Source organism: Mizuhopecten yessoensis, unplaced genomic scaffold (assembly GCF_002113885.1).
Source record: "Mizuhopecten yessoensis strain PY_sf001 unplaced genomic scaffold, ASM211388v2 scaffold775, whole genome shotgun sequence".
In the NCBI taxonomy this organism is placed as follows: domain Eukaryota; kingdom Metazoa; phylum Mollusca; class Bivalvia; order Pectinida; family Pectinidae; genus Mizuhopecten; species Mizuhopecten yessoensis.
In genome coordinates this window covers 614,844-637,930 of record NW_018403715.1, presented here as the reverse complement: position 1 = coordinate 637,930, position 23,087 = coordinate 614,844, and the positions used below count along the sequence as shown (strand labels likewise).

Sequence of the window (23,087 nt, the reverse complement as noted above, 5' to 3'; positions counted from 1 at the left end):
GAAGACCAGTTTGATCCTTTGATAGACACCAAAAGGAATTCGCGGCCGCGTGACGGTAAACTTGACTAGCTTCGAAGTTGGGTGTCCCTCATCTGTATTCTTCATAGTTTAGATACAGTTGTGGGATCGCACAACGTTACACGATGTGCGGTGTGCGCACGATGTGTGCACGGTGTGTGAACGGTGTGTGCACGATGGGCGAACGATAAAAAGCTGAACGATCATTGCTTGCGCACATATGTGCGCACGATGGACGGACGTTGTGCGATAACAATCGTGGTTGGTGTAAATTGAGGAATGCCTTAACAATTTATACGGTTTCATGTTTAAACATATAAACTTGATGTTTACGTATGTTTCTATATTCTAGCAACATCTATAAACTTATCTTTCTGTCTATACATTCTTATATTTAGAAATTGTGTTTTCTGTGTTTTTAAACAAACTTAATCGACACATGTAAAATTACAACACAATCCCGTATACAGGTAAACATAACCACTTTGTACATGTACCTGGACCGTAGTTTTCTCCCCGCCTGGGGCACTTACGTAACTCGTCGGGTAAGGCCGGGGGTGTGAAAATCCAGGTGAAGGGGAGCTATAGGCAAACGAATGCAAATAACAAATACTATTCATTACGGTCAAACGGTATCGCATATCAGCTCTGTGTGTCAGGCACTGGTCAGGTAAAACTCCGGACACTCATAAAATTGTTATTTACCTGTTCTGTTACCTTGGAGCCAAACCCATTCTTGACAGCCTAATGGTCGCTGTAATACTGTGTAACACGCATTGTGAAATTGTATAATCTTGATTATTGTGATGAGAAATTACAGATATATACACAGTGTACATTATCGCATACAAGCCTTCCGTATTTTTGTCATTCCGTAATTTTGATCTACAAATGATACCAAACCGCACAGTTGTGCGGAGAGAAGCGCACAACGGGGCGAACGATTGCTAAATCGCACAGTTGTGCGCACCATGTATGAACGATGTGCGGACGGTGTGTGAACGATGTTTGCACGGTGTGCGCACGCTATTTTCGGTGCGTTGTGCGGTCCCACAACTGTACCAGCCTAGCATATTGGTCAGGTTTTTTCACCTGAGACAAATCAAATAGCTAGCTGCGTGCCTTCAATTTTGGTATGGCATATTCTAGGGGTACAGAGAGCGTAAGTGAGCGTAAGTGAGTATTGTATTGAGGATAAACAAGAACATGTCACTTTAACATCGGAAACGGTGTAACAATTACGTCCTCTTAACAAAAAAAGACCAATATCAGGAACGAAGGAATGTATTCAGAACATTTTGTTTTAGTCATGGCATTAACCAGGTAAAGAAGAAACGTATCACAATAACTAGAGAAAGAGTGCAAGCAACGCGTCACCAACAAAAAATGTGTAACGAACGTGTCGCCTTTTCCAGGGAAAATGGGTAAGAAATATGTCGCCTTAACCACAGAAAGAGTGTAAAGACTATGTCGCCTCAAACACAGGAACAGTGTAAGCAATGTGTCGCCTTAACCACATAAAGAGTGTAAGGACTGTGTCGCCTTAGCAACAGGAGGAATGTGAAGACGGTGTCGCCTTAACCACGGGTAGTGTAAACTCTGTGTCGCCTTAACCACATAAAGAGTGTAAGGACTGTGGCGCCTTAACAACAAGAGGAGTGTAAAGACGGTGTCGCCTTAACTACGGGTAGTGTAAACTTTGTGTCGCCTTAACCACGGGTAGTGTAAAGACTGTGTCAACTTAACCACAGGTAGTGTAAACTCTGTGTCGCCTTAACCACGGGTAGTGTAAGGACTGTGTCGCCTTAACCACATAAAGAGTGTAAGGCCTGTGTCGCCTTAACAACAGGAGGAGTGTAAAGACGGTGTCGCCTTAACTACGGGTAGTGTAAACTTTGTGTCGCCTTAACCATGGGTAGTGTAAAGACTGTGTCGCCTTAACCACATAAAGAGTATCAGGACTGTGTCGCCTTAACAACAGGAGGAGTGTAAAGAATGTGTCGCCTTAACCACAGGTAGTGTAAACTCTGTGTCGCCTTAAACATGGGTAGTGTAAACTCTGTGTTGCCTTAACCACGGGTAGTGAAAGGACTGTGTCGCCTTAACCACGGGTAGTGTAAACTCTGTGTTGCCTTAACCACATAAAGAGTGTAAGGCCTGTGTTGCCTTAACAACAGGAGGAGTGTGAAGACGGTGTCGCCTTAACCACGGGTAGTGGAAAGACTGTGTCGCCTTAACCACATAAAGAGTGTAAGGCCTGTGTCGCCTTAACAACAGGAGGAGTGTAAAGAATGTGTCGCCTTAACCACGGGTAGTGTAAATACTGTGTCGCCTTAACCACGGGTAGTGAAAGGACTGTGTCGCCTTAACCACATAAAGAGTGTAAGGCCTGTGTTGCCTTAACAACAGGAGGAGTGTGAAGACGGTGTCGCCTTAACCACGGATAGTGGAAAGACTGTGTCGCCTTAACCACGGGTAGTGTAAAAAATGTGTAGCCTTAACCACGGGAAGTGTAAACTCTGTGTCGCCTTAACCAAGGGTAGTGTAAACTCTGTGTCGCCTTACCCACCGGTAGTGTAAACTCTGTGTCGCCTTAATCACGGGAAGTGTAAAAACTGTGTCACCTTAACCACAGTTAGTGTAAACTCTGTGTCGCTTTAACCACATAAAGAGTGTAAGGACTGTGTACCCTCAAACACAGGAAAAGTGTAAGCAATGTGTCGCCTTAACCACGGGTAGCGTAAACTCTGTGTCGCCTTAACCACATAAAGAGTGTAAGTCCTGTGTTGCCTTAACAACAGGAGGAGTGTGAAGACGGTGTCGCCTTAACCACGGATAGTGGAAAGACTGTGTCGCCTTAACCACGGGTAGCGTAAACTCTGTGTCGCCTTAACCACATAAAGAGTGTGAGGACTGTGTCGCCTTACAACAGGAGGAGTGTAAAGAATGTGTCGCCTTAACCACGGGTAGTGTAAGGACTGTGTCGCCTTAACAACAGAAAGAGTGTAAACTCTGTGTCGCCTTAACCACGGGTAGTGTAAACTCTGTGTCGCATTAACCACGGGTAGTGTAAACTTTGTGTCGCCTTAACCACGGGTAGTGTAAGGTAGTGTAAACTTTGTGTCGCGTTAACCACGGGTAGTGTAAAGACTGTGTCGCCTTAACCACAGGTAGGGTAAACTCTGTGTCGCCTTAACCACATAAAAAGTGTTAGGACTGTGTCGCCTCAAACACAAGAAAAGTGTAAGCAGTGTGTCGCCTTTACCACATAAAGAGTGTAAGGACTGTGTAGCCTCAAACACAGGAAAAGTGTAAGCAATGTGTCGCCTTAACCACATAGAGAGTGTAAGGACTGTGTCGCCTTAACATCAAGAGGAGTGTAAACCCTGTGTCGCCTTAACCACGGGTAGTGTAAAGACTGTGTCGCCTTAACCACGGGTAGTGTAAAAAATGTGTAGCCTTAACCACGGGAAGTGTAAACCCTGTGTCGCCTTAACCAAGGGTAGTGTAAACTCTGTGTCGCCTTAACCACCGGTAGTGTAAAAAATGTGTAGCCTTAACCACTTGAAGTGTAAACCCTGTGTCGCCTTAACCACGGGTAGTTTAAAGACTGTGTCGCCTTAACCACGGGTAGTGTAAACTCTGTGTTGCCTTAACCACGGGTAGTGAAAGGACTGTGTCGCCTTAACCACGGGTAGTGTAAAAAATGTGTAGCCTTAACCACTTGAAGTGTAAACCCTGTGTCGCCTTAACCACGGGAAGTGTAAAGACTGTGTCGCCTTAACCACAGTTAGTGTAAACTCTGTGTCGCTTTAACCACATAAAGAGTGTAAGGACTGTGTCGCCTTACAACAGGAGGAGTGTAAAGAATGTGTCGCCTTAACCACGGGTAGTGTAAGGACTGTGTCGCCTTAACAACAGAAAGAGTGTAAACTCTGTGTCGCCTTAACCACGGGTAGTGTAAAGACTGTGTCGCATTAACCATGGGTAGTGTAAACTTTGTGTCGCCTTAACCACGGGTAGTGTACGGACTGTGTCGACTTAACCACATAAAGAGCGTAAGGACTGTGTCGCCTTAACAACAGAAAGAGTGTAAACTCTGTGTCGCCTTAACCACATAAAAAGTGTTAGGACTGTGTCGCCTCAAACACAAGAAAAGTGTAAGCAATGTGTCGCCTTTACCACATAAAGAGTGTAAGGACTGTGTCGCCTCAAACACAGGAAAAGTGTAAGCAATGTGTCGCCTTAACCACATAGAGAGTGTAAGGACTGTGTCGCCTTAACATCAAGAGGAGTGTAAACCCTGTGTCGCCTTATCCATGGGTAGCGTAAAGACTGTGTCGCCTTAACCGCCGGTAGTGTAAACTCTGTGTCGCCTTAACCACGGGTAGTGTAAAGACTGTGTCGTCTTAACCACGGGTAGTGTACAGACTGTGTCGCCTTAACCACAGGTAGTGTAAACTATGTGTCGCCTTAACCACATAAAGAGTGTAAGGCCTGTGTTGCCTTAACAACAGGAGGAGTGTGAAGACGGTGTCGCCTTAACCACGGGTAGTGGAAAGACTGTGTCGCCTTAACCACATAAAGAGTGTAAGGCCTGTGTCGCCTTAACAACAGGAGGAGTGTAAAGAATGTGTCGCCTTAACCACGGGTAGTGTAAAATCAGTGTCGCCTTAACCACGGGTAGTGTAAGGGCTGTGTCGCCTTAACCACGGGTAGTGTAAACTCTGTGTTGCCTTAACCACGGGTAGTGTAAAGACTCTGTCGTCTTAACCACGGGTAGTGTACAGACTGTGTCGCCTTAACCACGGGTAGTGTAAGGACTGTGTCGCCTTAGCCTCGTGTAGTGTAAGGACTGTGTCGTCTTAACCACGGGTTGTGTAAGGACTGTGTCGCCTTAACCACGGGTAGTGTAAACTCTGTGTTGCCTTAACCACGGGTAGTGTAAGGACTGTGTCGCCTTAACAACGGGTAGTGTAAACTCAGTGTTGCCTTAACCACGGGTAGTGTAAGGACTGTGTCGTCTTAACCACGGGTAGTGTAAGGACTATGTCGCTTTAATCAGAGAAAATGGCGAATTAAAAAAAAAGTATCACGGCTGCTTTGTTTCAGTGAAACTAGGGAGCATGTTGCTTTAATATGAGAGACTGCATTTGCTGTTTAAGAGACTGTTCCCTCGGAGTGTGTCCTTCACACGTGACACGGTTGCACGTGTCGCCTTTTAGACTACCTTTGTAGGAGATGAAGTTGCACAGGCTGAACGTAAGTTTTGTACATCATGGCGGAATAAGAAAACAGCATGATATGATTAGCAAAGGCAAATGTCAAAAGTTTCTTCAATGACGAAAGAGCTGACTACATTAAAAAGAAAAGAAAAAAATCCTCTCCCTTTTCCCCCTTGATAAGCACCTCACCAACAGTGACGGCGTATTGTATTACTCCGATAATTCAAAATGTTTTGAACGACTTTGCTTCTCAATACAATTCAATTATTAACATTTTAAAAAGTGAAATCTCGTAGATATTTAGACCACCCATGTTGCATTATACTCACCGACGGTGTATATATTTACCATGTGCGTTTTACTATAAACAAGGACATACAACTCGAACCGATCTTCAGTGACAGATATATATTGGCGTTTTGACATTGAAGTGAGTCTAGCATCGTTATTTTGTTTGGATATGCAATGGCCTTTAGAGCAAAGACTAAAAACTGGTATTCTTCGCCCAGTTCATATCTTATTTCATTAACATGTTGATTAATGGATAATAACTTAACGTAACAGAAGAAATACAAGAAGTGTATCGTAAATGGCTTCTGTATGGTTATGAAACCACTATAAAAATGCCATTTGTATGATACACAATTTGTGTATGTTGAGGTAGTCAGTAGAGGTACGTCCTGTGAATGGCAAACAACTTGCGTACATGACTACGTAGCTCGCTGAAATACTTTGTTTGAATGGCAAACAACTTTCGTACATGACTATACGTAGCTCGCTGAAATACTTTGTTTGTATGGTAAACAACTTCGGTATGACTTATATTGCCGTTAAATTGTCAGGTCTACTGTATAAAATTGCGTATGACTGTGTAGCCAGTAGAAGTACGGCATGTGTATGGTTATAGATGAAGAGTATGGTAAAAAAATCTTATAGGTGTGGCAAAGTACCCAGTTTAAATACATTGTGCGTATGGTAATCACCTTGAGCGTTGTCTTCAAACGTAATTAACAGTCTCTGTATTGATACTGACGAAAACTGTAATAAAAAATTATCTTCATAACCATAGTGAAGTTTTCCGATTAAATGTGTAAATAGTTACAAAACGGATGAATTCTAACTAAAATATGATCAAATTTTCGTTAAAGTCCTGTTCCGAGACATGAGAGCACCGACGAGACTTGAAAGCATCAGGACTCACTCCTATCCCAACACTGAAGGATGAAATGCGCGTTTCCGCCAAGTCTTCGCGTGTTGATGTAATGTGTCTTCGAGTGTGTTCTCCTGGTCCTTACGGAATGGAATATTACCACTTTAGTGCAGCGCATGCCAAACCCCCTTAGTACGGGTCTCTTTAACGAGCAGACGAACCTACAGCGAAGTCACTTGTTTGTGCATAAGCAATAATCTGAAAATACCTACAACCTTCATTGTACACACGAGTTACGGGTTCTACAGGGTGTATACCACTTTAGAACGAGGCGTTTTACATGGCAGCCAACTCAGTCATTTACGTTACGTTATGATGAACAGTTTTCAATAAATCAACCTTTATGTATATTAAACAAAACGAATTATCTCTTTTTTTAACCTTAAATCATTTGTAAGGTGGTTTCAGTTGGGAATTCTATGTACAAGTATGTGTACTGGCGTTAAAACTTTACCTGACTATTCTGGGGCGGGGGGGNTTGAAGAGTCTTACTAATATCAAAATACTCTTATTCCAACCACCAGAATAAGCTCAGAAACCATGAAAATGCATTTTGACTGGTCACCATTTTGAAAATATCAATCCCCCCCTGAGCTTTTTAGACGAAAACGAATCAGTCAGCCAGATTAAGCATATCCTATATTGGCAAACAGAGTTTGCGCAGGAAAACTAATCACATCTTAATTACGTATACGGTAAGTATACCGTAAAAGGTTTATAATTTCATGACGTCGCCTTTTCCGCATTGCGGAATCGAAGAGTTCCAAATTAGTGACGTCACGTCATTGTCAAGCCATTGTGACGTCACGTCACGTGAAATGGGGTGTAATATATTACCTTTCTCTAATGAAGTTTAAATAAAATTCACCAATCTAAGACATTCATTTGAATCAATATCAAAGATAATACCAATTTAAGACATTGCTTTCACCTATGTAAGACATATTTCACTAATGTAAGGCACTATATGTTACGTAAGATATACTTCAACAATGGCAGAAATTATTTTTACTCACGCAAGACATACCCCATTCACTGTAAGACATCAAATTTCACCAATTTAAGACATTATTGATATTGCACCAATTCCATTTATTCTAATTTACTTAAGCGAAATACACCATTCAGTACACTGTATGTACATATTCTTTATCATACCTCAATGAGTATGGTAAACTGAACGTTCTTTGGAACCCACTCTCTCCGCTGTCTTCACTGTCAGGTCAATTTTTAAAGTAGATACAATGATTCCTAAACATTCACAGTTTGAAATATTAAAACATATTACGTCCATGTCAAATATCATTGTAAAATAGCTCTAAATAGATTAAATTCAAACAATGCGACTGTTATGTCTCGGTTATAAGAGTGTGTACTTTTGATTAACGGTACAATAGTATAAAATCTCAACCAAAGGCAAACGAAAGATTTTGTTCAGATTCACAAAAAGGTTCCTGGTATCGCGGTTAGAACATAAGTACACACCGTTCAGTGTTTTATATAATCGTAGTACATTAGCTAGAGAGACTGGTGGCTAGATTCAGAGGCTGGCAGAGTTATCTCCAATACATAACAGAGCATGTGCCAACAGTCGAGGCACTGAACAGTGATTGTCTCTCTTCCTACCCAAACCTGACAGAACCAAGCACAACGCTAACTAGCGGTGGTTGGATTGTTACTACAATGTATCTAAAACATGTTGTTATCAATCGTTATCAAATTTTCTTATTTAGTCGTAACATTGATGAGCAAATATTTAGACGATGTTTTTTTCATTCTTTGTTTCTCGAATGAAAATAAATGTAAGGAAGCATTAAACTAACCATCTTCACATTATGATAAAGTTTGACCTTTTGACCTCACAAATCTTTGGATCTTTGGATCAATTAATAGCGGTGTAATCCTTTAAAATTTTAATGAACATAGTCTCGATTCTAAACCGAAGAAGACAACTCACTAATTATAAGCCACAGTGTGCCGAATCAGCTGTCAAAATCATAGAGACATTGCGCCCAATTGCACTCTAACACTACAGGCAGTCAGGGGAATTGGTAGACAGGAGGCCAGGAGTCGAAACACCGATCATTTACACCCTTTGCTTGACAGACGTTCTCGAAAGCTCGTTAAAGCAAAATAAGTTTTCAATACTGTGTGTGTTCAAAAGAAACTTTTTCATAGTATTCATACCAAACTGATGAATATTATTCCGAAAATTATTATATTGCAAACAATGTCATGTATGAAGGGTGTTGAGCTCTTATTTGTGTTTGTTTTGTTCGGGGTCTAACGTTCTTGTTAGACTCAAGGTCAAATAAAGGAGAGGTGCTGGGACGATATTACCGAAAAAAGGGATAGGAGAAAAATAGCAGATCCAAAACATTAACATAAGTACACCAAGGTTAAGTTGCTCGAAGCATAATTAGCTTAACACAATCTTAACACAAACTTTCATCTTATAAAGACAAAATTATAAAAAGATGTATCGATTTTTTTACCATTTCATAGGTAAGGGCTAAAAATGATCATCGAAAAGCAACAAAAATTACAATAACACTTTAAATTTAACATAGTTTTGCAAAATTTCTTATTTTGAAATGGTTTTTTTTTTTTTTTAAGGACTACGTTATATAATTATAATCACTTATGCGATTTTAATTTCCGAGGTTTTTTGTCGACTTTTGCATACTCTTCCATATAAATAAAAGATGCAGCGACACAATCTTTTCTATCTTTTGTAAGGTATTCACCATTCATTTAGACACTATGCAGTTACAACTTCTTGATAACAAATATAGTCAGTTTTATGTATGAAGGGTAATAAAAATCATGATTAAATTTGATACCCAAATACTCGAGCAAATGTTATTTTGTAAAATACATTGAAATGCGTTTTTATATGGGAAACATCTGCAAAACTTACATTACATTTCATAACAGTGCCAGTGGGGAGACTGTATTTTAACTTGATGTTACAATCTACTATTTACGTTAAGCTTACCAACCAATGGAAAACCGTGCCCTAATATGTAATTAGGGATGGAAATGCATGCGTCACGCATTACGTAACGTACGTTATTTTTATGGACAATCATAAGTACAAGACAATTTACCATCATGCAATACCATTTCTATTTAATCTACGCGATCAAACGAACATAATTTTATATTTCAAAACATGATGTTAATCTTGTGAATAAGCATGCGTAGGTTTCAGGATAACAGCTTATGTTAACATTGTATTGCTTCAGGACGAGTGAATTATATAAATAATTGAGATGAAATTAATATCCCTACATTGGTTAGTTAATTTGTACCTCCAGAGTAGAAGTCGGGAATACTAATAGGTTAGAAAGTTTCAAAAATTCTTATTGACGATCAAGACCTTTTAGTTTAATTGAAATATGTATTCACTTTATGTTTGTACTTTTTTCAAAATACTATTTCAGGCCTATGTCTGTCTTTAATCCTATAAAATTAAGTTCTATTGAAAGAAGATTTTCCGAGGAATTAACTTTAAATGCACGCTATATTGTTACTTTTTATGAAATAATCATCAAGTTATATCAATATAGACTTTATTTATTTTACAACAAGTATGGAACAAAGTATTTCAACTCGTATACATCACTTTTGAAGGCCCGGGTATTAGAACGCGGGGGGGTCTTAATGTTGGAGACAACCGGAGTACCCGGAGAAAACCCGCGCCGTCGAGCATGTGACCCAATACATTTTAACGTCCGATCGGAGTATCGAACCCCGGTCGCCTCAGTGAAAGGTAAGTGCGGTATACCCTGCCACCCAACCACCCTATATTGATTGAAATTGTTCAAAGGTATATTGGCTTACTACTTTGAAGTTTTACTTAAAATTGATTTCAAGTCAGGTATACAACCTTTCCACATATCCTTTGAATTTGTACAGCAGTACACCTTTATATAAATGAGTCTGATTCGATGTCTATATTGTACCTTTCTCTTCTTCATTCTGCTGATAGCTGTACGACTATTTTTTATAAATGTTTTGGAGAAACAAGTATTACATTTTTTGTTTTATGATAGCATCATGACATCACCAGCGAATATATTAATCAATGTTAAAGAAGATATAAAAATATCAGGGCCTATTTCCTAAATATTGGAGGAAGACACGTGAGTTCTAACCTTATCTGTATTGGTTACTCGCGCATTGTATCAAAGCAAAGTTTGTAATGGTTCCAATTTATATCAAGTTTTAATTTGACATACATATTCAGATACATTTATCGTAAAACATGAGTAGGTCACGTGCCACGATTACAGGTATCGGAAATGAAGCCAAACAGCCGGTTACCCTTACAGAACACCTGGAGTTTGTCCAATAACTTTGTCAAGTGTTTCCCTAGGTATTCCTTTGTTTATATTTTGAGTTCGAATTTCGACTTTGTTTAGATTTTGGTTTTGTTTTGCTGTTTATCGTACTACTTATCCATCTAGACATGCTCCTGAAAAGTCAAATCGCGTTAAGAGTGCAGGTCCTTAACCCTTTATCAACGAAATCAAACAGGACGATAACAAAAATGCCGAAAGATCGGCTACTCCCTATTCTGTCACCACATCGATTTCTTTAGTTTGGTACCGGAAGCAGGTCTGCACAGTCTATCGGCAAGCTATCAAAAACGATTTCGACCTGTAGACTAAACAGATGAACACTCCAGAGATATTGTTTAAACTAAGGCCCGAGAATTGGATGTTCTCCATTCTGCAGCCGGGACTAGGGGGTGTATACACACACAGGGTTATATAAATATTACGAGTTGTTTTAACACTTGTGTTACAATGAATTGAAGTATTTCGTATTATGTATATCTGTAAATGCAAACAAGAACAGATTGGACACATTTGTCTGCTCAGTAAAAAGCTGTCTATTACCAGCTCTTGAGTACAACGATCCTCCTGCGTCAAATAACACACTCTGATATTCACTAATACTAGCGTGCAAAATCTTGGGCCAATTTCGTCGTAAAAGTAAAATCAGAGGTCACAGTCGACCTATTATAATTATAAGAAATTAAATGAAATCACCCGTAAAATAATCAATATGTCAATACAGAAAGCTGACAAAGTTAACATTTTGTTTCTATACCAAACATCCATTTCATTCTCTTTTTTTCACAATGTAATAGTGCGAATCTAATAACGTCTTTAGAGTGCTACCATACCAAAATATCATGCTGGAGGCACCCAGCATATCAGTTGCTTGATCACATTATATATATAGTGGTAACGGGTTAACTAGCAAAAACACATGTATACCGCCTTCATAGCACACAAATACATGTATACCGCCGTCATGGCACACAAACACATTACACACATGTATGCCGCCGTTATAGCACATAAACACATTACACACATGTATACCGCCGTCATAGCACACAAACACATTACACACATGTATACCGCCGTTATAGCACATAAACACATTACACACATGTATACCGCCGTCATAGCACACAAACACATGTATACCACCGTCATAGCACATAAATACATTTATACCGCCGTCATAGCACACAAACCCATGGATACCGCCGTCATAGCACACAAATACATCTATACCGCCGTCATAGCACACAAATACATGTATACCGCCGTCATAGCACACAAACAAATTACACACATGTATACCGCCGTCATAGCACACAAATACATTACACACACGTATACCGCCGTCATAGCACACAAACACATGTATACCGCCGTCATAGAACACAAATACATGTATACCGCCGTCATAGCACACAAATACATGTATACCGCCGTCATAGCACACAAATACATCTATACCGCCGTCATAGCACACAAACACATGTATACCACCGTCATAGCACATAAATACATTTATACCGCCGTCATAGCACACAAACACATTACACACACGTATACCGCCGTCATAGCACACAAACACATTACACACACGTATACCACCATCATAGCACACAAATATATGTATACCGCCTTCATAGCACACAAACACATTACACACACGTATACCGCCGTCATAGCACATAAATATATGTATACCGCCATCATAGCACACAAACACATTACACACATGTATACCGCCGTCATAGCACACAAATATATGTATACCACCATCATAGTACACAAACACATGTTTACCGCCGTCATAGCACACAAACACATAACACGCATGTATACCGCCGTTATAGCACACAAATATATGTATACCGCCGTCATAGCACACAAACACATGTATACCGCCATCATAGCACACAAACACATTACACGCATGTATACCGCCGTGTTAGCACACAAACATTACCTACATGGACACAAGTCCTTATATAACCTTAGCTGTAAATAAGACCCTTGAATTAGGACTCATCAGAGGTGTTAAAGGTCAATGTTTTAAAATCCATATCTAATGTTTTCTAAAATCTGTAGAAAGAGAAAAGCAGTCAATAAAGCACTTAATCACGACAATCTATACAACTTTCGACACAACAGATCATAATCATATACTTAAACTAGTATTTTATGAAACCGTTCAAGAATAAATTCTAAATACAAGGTCATGGCCAACTTCGGAGAATGACAATCCACCAGCACAATCTAAAAGACTGTGACGTAAAGCAATCACCAGATCATTTAGCATGTTGATGTAGAGAGCCAAAAGTACAATAACAGGCCACAGTTGACGTAACAGCACAACCTAGGCCACATAGAGTATAACATGTACAGAACAGCCACAGGGAACCTTCGGGGGGAAAAGACACAATCACAGCCATCAGTCGAAGTAAAACTAAAACATAGACAACGCTCGACGCTATAATGTTAAAAAAACACATAACCAACGTCAACTTCAATGTAATAACACAATCATATACTACAGTCGACGTAATATCCCAATCATAGACTACAATTGACGTAATATCACAATCATAGACTACAGTCGACGCTTGAAGACAATCATAGACCCCAGTCGTCGTAATATTTCACTCAGAGTCGACATAAAAATTGCATTCAAAAACTACTGCACACGACGTGAAAGTCATCCCTATATTTACTGGCGACGTAACCGTCTATTTAATAAAATTGTTTAAATAAGGAGCTACATTTAGTACATACAATCACAAATTGAAAATAAAGAACGATACTTAATCATATGATACAGTAAAAAAAATGGATATTTCAGTTGAGCTAACTTACACCATAACTATCACTAACATAAAACAATTGTTGAAGTCAGTTTTATATAGATAGGTAAGAGATCTATATCTTTATTTGTCGACATGTATTTCTGATTCCTTTCAAGTAACCTCCTCTTAAACTTGGAATTGATTATTATTATTATCATTATTATTTGATTCTTAACGGCTCATCAACACAAAAGAGGTTATAAGGGTCAATAACTGTTGATGAAACACGAAAAAGCAGATTACATCGAACAAACGAAAAGGTAAAAAGACAAACATCAACTTGAAAAATTATAAAAACGTGGCTATGGTTAGTGATATATTTAAGAACCAACAATTTGTATGTAGAATCGAACAGTAGAAATACTGATTGTTTAGAAAAGTGATATTAGATCTGTTATATTATTGTAAACACATCGTGTTGGTTGAAGGTTAATGCAATCTAATAGCAAGTGTTTACCGTATATGGTTAGTGAATTGAGTATGGCACAGAGTGCTAATAAACATGCTGAGTCACAATTTCCCAGATAGTGTAGATACTACTTGCCATACGAGAATAATTGCTTAAGATTAAATATGGAAATTAAACAATCTGTCAATAAAACTATTGAAAAGGTTGGTCCAGAATACTTTCGATGCGTAGGTAGCTAAAACGGGTTCACGGTTCGAATCCTGGTCTAGTCCGCCTGATGTTTTACGCTCAAAACACTGTTATTGAATAAATTTTGTTTATTTCATCTTTATAATTTGACATAAAAATCCGGGAAGGTATGGTTTTTCTTTTCAGAAATTATTGACCAAAGCTATAGTCATGCCGAAAACCCCCAGTTTCCAATACTTAGTAACAGTGTTTGGCAGTGGTACGAGGACCTGTTAGGGTATAAGTTAGTATTATAACTGGTTTGACTTTTATGATATTGATTGAAACACATCTTTCCCTTTCTTGAAGAAAATAAACAGATTTGATTTAGCACTTTTCACTTAACATTACTTTACAAAATGCAATTTTCATGAAGACTAATTATTGATTCCATGAATTTTGTCATCCAAGGCAATACACATGTAGTATGCTACAGAAAACACAGTGTACTTTCACGGGATGGCTTATTGGTTCCTTAGTTAATCTTTTGTATAATTAAGTGGTCACCATGGCAGTTGAGGTATCATGGTAACTGATTTATTCTATTCCAAGTAACGATGGCAACCATAGGTTACTTACCACCTGGCATATTTGTGTTGCAATAATACCAGAAAACAGTTTAACCAGCAATGGCACAGGCTTCAGCGCAATGAAACAGGCACCAACATGACATTTGTTTAGTTAGAGTGACTTGCCCTTAAATAAACAATTTACGTTTGTTTTTGTCAGTCGAATGCAAACTGCAAGTTTCTCTTTTGAAATGTTTTTGAACTTGATTAATTATGTGTTACCCGTCTTAATAACATTTGTTTATCTTTGAAGGTACAGATGAAATTAGAATTGTTATCAAGTTTCTGAAAAGACGCTAAATACATGAAATATATTGCATTAAAGCCGTAACTCCCAAACCTTAAATGCATACAACACTTCACCTAAATATCTAGCTTTTTACAACACTGTTATGATTAGTTCGACCTTGTTGAAGGCGACCGTCATATGATGTATATAGGATAGACACGTTTGTCATTAACTCATTTATCATCACATAGTATAACTATCATGTTGACTGTTCATATGACAACTTATTACGCAAGGTGTAGTTAAGGTGAACACACATGCTTTTTTAACAGTATTTCGAGAAGTAAAAATTGATTATGGAACCTGCACAACGAAATTAAACAAATCATACAATAACTTTCTATGACCTACTGTATCTTTATAATATCACAAAATATGGCTAAAATGTGGATATAACGCAGCGTTTTATGAATAAATACAACGCTGTATAGCTATATACATGTATATATATTGGCACAACCCGCAAGTTTGTATAAATGCATACTCTCTATATATGATTAAACACAGCTTTTTGCAGTACCATTCAGTTCTGCCTGAACTTTACGGATGTGTAAATTAAGAGTAACGAAAAAGGTTTAAACATGACCAACGTTTGTAAAATCAGGACATATTTGTACGCAACGACGAATCTGGTAAAATCATGACAAGTGTTGATACAATCATGATTAAGGTCTGTACAGCCATGATTATGCCTGCATAACCAACACAAGGGTCAGTGTTAGTAAGTATACCCCTCACACTGTGCATTTAGATAGTAATGTGAAACAAAAAAGAATAACTTCAAAACAAGTTACACACAAAAAATGAAAATAAAAAATCATCACTTACCCGAAGATTGCAGAGCAATTGTAGCGCTACAAAGACCACTTCCGCTCCTGAAGTTTCCCGCCACAACTCGGTTGAGTCCAACATACACATTATAATCGACTGTTCCATACAGCGGCTGTTGCCCACGCAACGTGTACAAAAAGCGGGATTTTATATTATCCTTATGCGGTCCAGATTTCCATTCCACACGCTCATCACTAATACTGATTTTCGCCGTACTTCCTCTCCGTATAAAGTTGTCAACTGTCGTTATCAATAGCCCACCGTTTGCAGAAGCGTCCATGTGACCAGGCAGATTATTTCCGTAAATACGAAACTGCTTATTGTGAATTTGAGTTTCCGCCATATTGCTTGTTGATCCGTTATCACCGCCATACCCATCGCCAGTTGGTGAATCCGATATGTCGAGTGTCCATAGTCTTGGAGGTTCAGCATAATCCAATAGAATTTTGGCCTCTTTATATGGACCAGAAAAATCTAATTTTAAAACAACTTGTTTATCACATGACCTCCCTGGTCTCGTTGTGGGTTTATGTATGAATGAGATATGATTACTAAACCCCCTGACAACACCGTTCCGAAGGTCCAAATGTACCACATTGTCTTCTAAACGCTCGGCCAAACATTCAATGATGGTGAAAACTGAAACAGTGAATTTTTGTTTGTTATAAATAACATTTTGATATTATTTTCATGTTTTTTCATGGTAGGTGCATTAGTATTATATCTATTTCTAAAAGCATCAGAAACTGTCAAGATAACATAACACATGTAAAACAGACAGTCGTCGAAAAAACAGAAGACGCTTACCCATATGAAACCTTTGATCCTATTTCGCCCTCGTTTTATCGATATTGAGCTCGCATTGTGGTTTTGTTCACACTTATGTATTCTATTATTGTTAGTTTTCTAATGTGTTATTTCGTGATGAAAAACCTCGTCCTTTTGCCATAATTTGCCTAAACAAAATTTTCAAATTTAAGGGGCGTGGTCAAAAATGAAGCAAATAGTATAATGGAAAAGGAAAAGAGGTCTTTGAGATATGTTGTCAGAAGTGAGGTGGCAAAAGAAACGAGGGACATCCATTCGAGGCCTGACTCTATGTATCTATAAGCTCCCTCGTTCATATTTTCATATCTTCTCACATTTGTAATGACATGTAACCCGTGTGGTTAATGTATAATGATAAAGGGATGTTATAGTGTAAGTATACCATAGATGGAAACCACACATTTTGTGATAACTATATATAATGTTTTGAAGGGACTTGATTTACAACATCAAAACTAGCAAAAACACTATATTGTTACAACGAATGTGATGTCACACGTGGTTTACATAATCATAGTTCAATAACAGAGACATATATACAATCTGTTACAGACGTATACACATCTTCGATATCCAGGGGTTACGCTCACTTTCGCTCTCTGCACCCCTGGAATATGTCATAGCAAATTCGAAGGCTCAGTGTGTAGCACCTTGACGATAAGACGAGAAAACTAGTTTGATCCTTTGATGTACATCAAAAGAATATCGCGGTCACGTAACGGTAAATATTGACAGGTTTTGAAGTTGGGCGTCTCTCCTTTGTAATCTTCAAAGGACAGGTATCAACCTAGCGATTGGTCAGGTATTTTTTTTTTACCTGAGACCAATCAAACAGTTATCTTCGTGCCTTCAATTTTGCTATGACATATCCCTGATGCAGAAAGCGAAAGTGAGCGTAACCCCTGGATATCGAGGATGACGTATACAAAAAACATCTTAAAACACGGATATAAACCCTACCACATTATGTCAAAAATATGACATGTGATAACCTATCACACCTTCAGAGTTCCTTTTATCAAACTTGTTGTTCCCCATCTATCGTTACATAGGCATAATGTATATTCCTGCCAACTGCCATTACATTAAACCAAAAGAACAAGTATTGTATATTGGAAGAATGCAAAAGAGGACCTTATATAACGTTTCTAAAGAAGGAAAACACCCGGAATCCACTCGGAAAGGAGAAGGCACCGAAACAAAAAGAAAAACAAAGTGAGCACACCAAACAACCCTTAACACTAGTATCTTCGTCATGATTGCACCCACACAGTGTTATTGGTATACGAAAGAGGTCAGTGCAAGTTCTGCATTCGGCTTACGCTACCGTGCGGATATTCGTTATCTCATATCCTACATTTTATCCTATTGGTTTTAATGTAATGCCTGTATTTTCTATGTCTCGATAAAGGAACGTGTAGCTCCGAAAAATTACCTTATATTGTCAACACTGTTGGAATTATTTCTTGCCCCATTCATCAATTTCAAGTAATTATTATCCTCTAAACATACGTGTGAAGGGATTCAGTGCATTTTACCGCCCACTTCTGTCACTCCTTTTCTATCATTTTACCATACACAGACCATGATATAACTATAAATATATAATGTTATCCTTAAACACATATTATGACATCACAATACATTGCTTAAGTCATTACTTTACATTAGATATGACATTACTATACACAAACAATGAATTTACTATAAAAGGATATGACATATCAATAGGTCAATGATTAACAGAAGTAAAATTACGACGAATTATAATTCAACATCAAAATGATATAAATATTAAACTTTTATCATTTCTATATTATTTTGTAGTTTCTAAAGTTACCGTGTAGATGAAATATGTTTTATAGAATTTAATTACTTGGTAAAAATCCTATAGTTTGACTTTAAAAAATGTTCGACCGATGAGGATTTACAACCTGACGTTGTTTTGGACGTACATGTACTCACTAGTTAGGTCAGTTTCCATATAATTCTTTGCTTGACGATGATTGACGATCTTTTATTAACTAGCAGTTGAATAACATTTTCGATATTATTTGTAGAAAGTTTATATATCACAACCAGTAAGTGTTTAGGTGTGACGTTTCGGTGACTAGTACGATACATGTCACCTTCATTAGAAAAATGACCAGTGAAACGATTCGGAACGCTTAGTTTTATAGCTGGTCATAGATGTGCGAGAGTCTATGAGCCCCCTCATCTCGATTCAGAAAATAAAAAAAGTTTCGATATTATTTTAAATAAGTTATACATCTAGTAAACGTCGCCTTGCATATTAATTTCATCACGGCTAGTTAAAGATTTGTTTTCATTTTTAATCCGATGATACAAGCTAATCAACCTTACAACAAAAAGCCTGTACGCTTCTTAAGTGTGTCTGATGTGGAAACATTCAGCACAGTCGATTTAATCCATTGTTTGATAGACACTTTTCATTCCCTATCAACGGGGGTGTCGAAAATATCACTCATACTACTTCCTCTGCAGTATCAAAGCCTATCTACATCATTGTGTATCTTTTACTGAATTGTTGCGTATCATTTGGAACAATTGTCCTTCAAAATGATTCCTACACCGTCTTAAGTGCACGTGGATGCTATAAAATGTAACAGAAAACATGGGTTGATAAATAATGAGAGAAGAAGTGGTGTGGGTTTCCCGTCAGCCACGTGTTGATGCGAACGGCGCATCAGCAGACAAAGGGTACGGGCTTGTGGAAAACTTTGACTGGATTCCGAAGGATGTCATGGCGTTGACTCCTGGACAGTTCTTGTTAAATAAATTTATATTGTGCCGCCTTTTTGAAAGAATTATTAAACCTAAGACAGAGAAGATTTATAATACCATATTAAAAATCTTCTCTGTCTTACGTCCTTACAAGTTGTGTCAGTTTGAAAAAAACATCTACATACCATATTTTTCTATGTTTAATGTCCGTTTTTTTTTTTTTTTTTTCAATGCTGTTATACTGCTACACCTAGATAATGCCTCCATTTCACAATGTTATTATTATGCTATACCCAATATATTCAAGAAGTGTTTTTGTATTTTTTCATAATGTTGTCACCGTGCAATAATGCTAGGAGTGCTTTGCCCATGTTTCACAATGTTGTTGCCCATGTTTCACAATGTTGTTGTCCATGTTTCACAATGTTGTAACCATGCAATACTCAAAGAATGCTAGGAGTGTTTGGCCCATGTTTCGCAATTTTGTCACTATGTTATACTCAAAAAATGCTAGGAGTGTTTGGCCCATGTTTCGCAATTTTGTCACCATGCTATACTTAAAGAATGCTAGGAGTGTTTGGCCCATGTTTCGCAATTTTGTCACCATGCTATACTCAAAAATTGCTAGGAGTGTTTGGCCCATGTTTAAAATGTTGTCACCGTGCTTTACTTAAAAAATGCTAGGAGTGTTTGGCCCATGTTTCACAATGTTGTCAAACTGCTGTACCTTAAGAATGCTACGTTTAGGAGTGCTCGGCGAATAACTGAAAATGTTGATATTATATTTCATATATACAGATTACAGATATGTACAGAGTACGCATAAAAGTCTAAGATAGTCTGCACACAGTTGATAATTTTGATAATGTATGATAAACCAGGAGAATGAACGAAATTCAAATTGTTGTCACAAAGTGACTTTTCATAATTTGTTTACACCACAATGAACCAGGTCAACGCGTATATACACAAACGTAAAGATGTCATGTACACATCTCGAATACTTATTTGCCTACAATATTCTCATTAGTCGTATTAAAAAGTGTATTGCTTATATACGTAGTTGATTTTCGATGTCGTCATCAGTGTTCGTTTTAGTTTATTATACAGGAAAAGTTCTAAACTTAGGATCAATTAAATCACGTTACTAATTAAATGTAATATTTCATTAGAACTAGCAAATGAAGTTGTAATTTTTACAATTTGTGGAGACCAATGATAGCGAACTAACAGTTTTTTCTCTTATTACCATCGTTATATCTCGTAATATCTCAGAATATTGTATTGAAAGTTACATTTATTTGTAGAAATTTTGTATAGGGCAAAGCCAACAACACTGAGAGTGGGTTTAACCTGGTTTATTCTATCGTAATAGTGAAACTCGATTTAGCAGGATTTTCTTTTGTTTATCTAACATTGGAGTCAATTTTTATTCAAATTTTATTTTTTGTAATTCAAACAACATTGAAACTCGGTATAAAACGTGTTGTTTTAATTATTCTTGTTCAAATATATTGAAACTCTGATCAACAGGCGTTGTTTGTAGTTTATTCAACGTGCTCAGTCCAGATTTTCCATATACCTCGAGCTAACAGGTCAGAATAAAAACACACATAAATTTAAATGCAGTCAAGTACCATCCATATTCGCTGTTTGGGCTGTCAACACGGAGAAAACTTTATTGCTGTATTTTCTCCACTTTTTACGCGTCTGGTTGGAAAAAGTGACTTGTATGTTTATTCTGATGGACGAAACACCATGTTTCCGTATCCACCTATACACCTACATAACTACCTTTATCTTTGTTTCTGAAGAATCAGATTTCGTATTTATACAACGAATAACATGTACAGTGCTCTAAATTTCATTCTTAGGAATTTCGATCTGGATCATGTAAACGCTTATCATCAAATATATTTAGAGCTGTCACTCATATGGGGTGAAAGTTGTAGTCATGCATTGCAATAACTTATATCAAGATATGTCCTTGCAATCAAAATGGGATGATTGATATATTCAAGGGAAACTCTCGAATATCCAACTGTTCCTTGATCTTGATTAAATAGTTATTATGAGGTCACAAGAATTTGGTTTGTTTGGTTTGTTTGTGTGTAATGGTCATTTAAGGGCGTGCCAAATTTTAGTGGTGGAGGAAAGCCGGAGTTCCCGAAGAAAAAACACCTACCTACGGCCAGTACCTGGCGACTGCCCCACGTAGGTTTCGAACCCGCGACCCAGTGGTGGAGGCTAATGGTAGCAGAATGTCAGATGCCGTAGCCACTTGGCCACCGAGGTCCCCGGAGGTCACAAGAAATAAGTTGCAAACTCTGTTTTTTTATTAATATATTTATTGAGATTGGATATGAATTTTAAATAATAGGACAATGAATGCTCGTTATGTTGACGAAACAATTGTGAAATTCATGTTTTGATTAATATTCTGTCGTTGCAGTCATATTTGATCGTTTTGTTTTGTGTTTCACAGTCAACGATAATTTGTATATCTACAAAGTCAGCACATCAGGGAAACGTTGGAAGTCATTGTCGCAATAAAAAGAAGACTGGGAAACAAAAGTTACACCATTACAAAAAATAAAACATGATGATATGTTATGTTTTTATAAAGATGTATTTTATGAATTATATAGATCATTTTCTTGGTCTTCAATAATTTGTAGCCTATTTTCAGAAGGACTGGCAATATATTACCAATATTTTCCAAACATTGCAGAGCAATAACACCGAAGCTTTGTGGCAGTGTATTGTCCGATCAAGCATTGACGAGTAATGCTTTCTAAGTATTGTAGACAACGCTTATCATGAGTTGTTGGTCCTCTCAAAGCTTATGACGTCATCTGTCAGAGATTAAACGATCGTTCAAATGTATTTCTTAAAGAGAAATGTATGAATAGCAATTGCAAAGGATCGACCCATGTTTATATCTGATTCTAAAATTAGTTTAACAAAGTTAGGTTCTCGCTGAATCGGTTCTGCCTTCATTATTAAATGATCCTATTTCTTTAGCAAAATTACGATGAGAGTCCTTTTTTGAAAGCAAATTTCGACATAAAAGTCATTTTCATTGACAAGATCGAAACTGTACAAATTGAACAGCTATGAAATGGATAAGACTTGGGATTCTAGTGAACGTCTTATGCAGAAATTTACATATTGGAAGAAACCTTTACAAAACTATAGTAGCTGATCATGGCATATTGTCTCCTCTTTATCTTATTTATTAATAAACAATTTTATAAGGTTTGCTTATGTATCGTCTCTCTGGACTAAATGTGAACCTTTTTAGACATGCTACGAAAAAAATATCCAACGCTAAAGAACGTCTTGACTGCTACCTGGCTGGAACTGTTTTAGACACAATCACTGTCTAACTTTTAAACACGTATGCAAACATCAAATTTCATCATGCAATAAAACCGATTTTCTTTAAGCCCTTGCCAAATATTTTATCTTTTGTCTTAGCTTTTCATTCAATCCATTTCTATTCACACAGTAACACAACCTCCAAAGTAGGAA

General features: G+C 37.7%; 1 protein-coding gene across 1 annotated transcript in view; it reads right to left on the bottom strand.

The window, feature by feature from the left end:
- Nucleotides 1-23,087, bottom strand: part of LOC110452627 — a gene marked incomplete at its 3' end in the record, with an annotated part of 59,581 nt that overhangs the window by 22,895 nt on the left and 13,599 nt on the right. Inside the window, exon 3 of the mRNA XM_021501262.1 lies at nt 15,978-16,619. Within this exon, the coding sequence (XP_021356937.1) occupies nt 15,978-16,619 (642 nt within the window). The remainder of the gene's footprint in view (nt 1-15,977; nt 16,620-23,087) is intronic.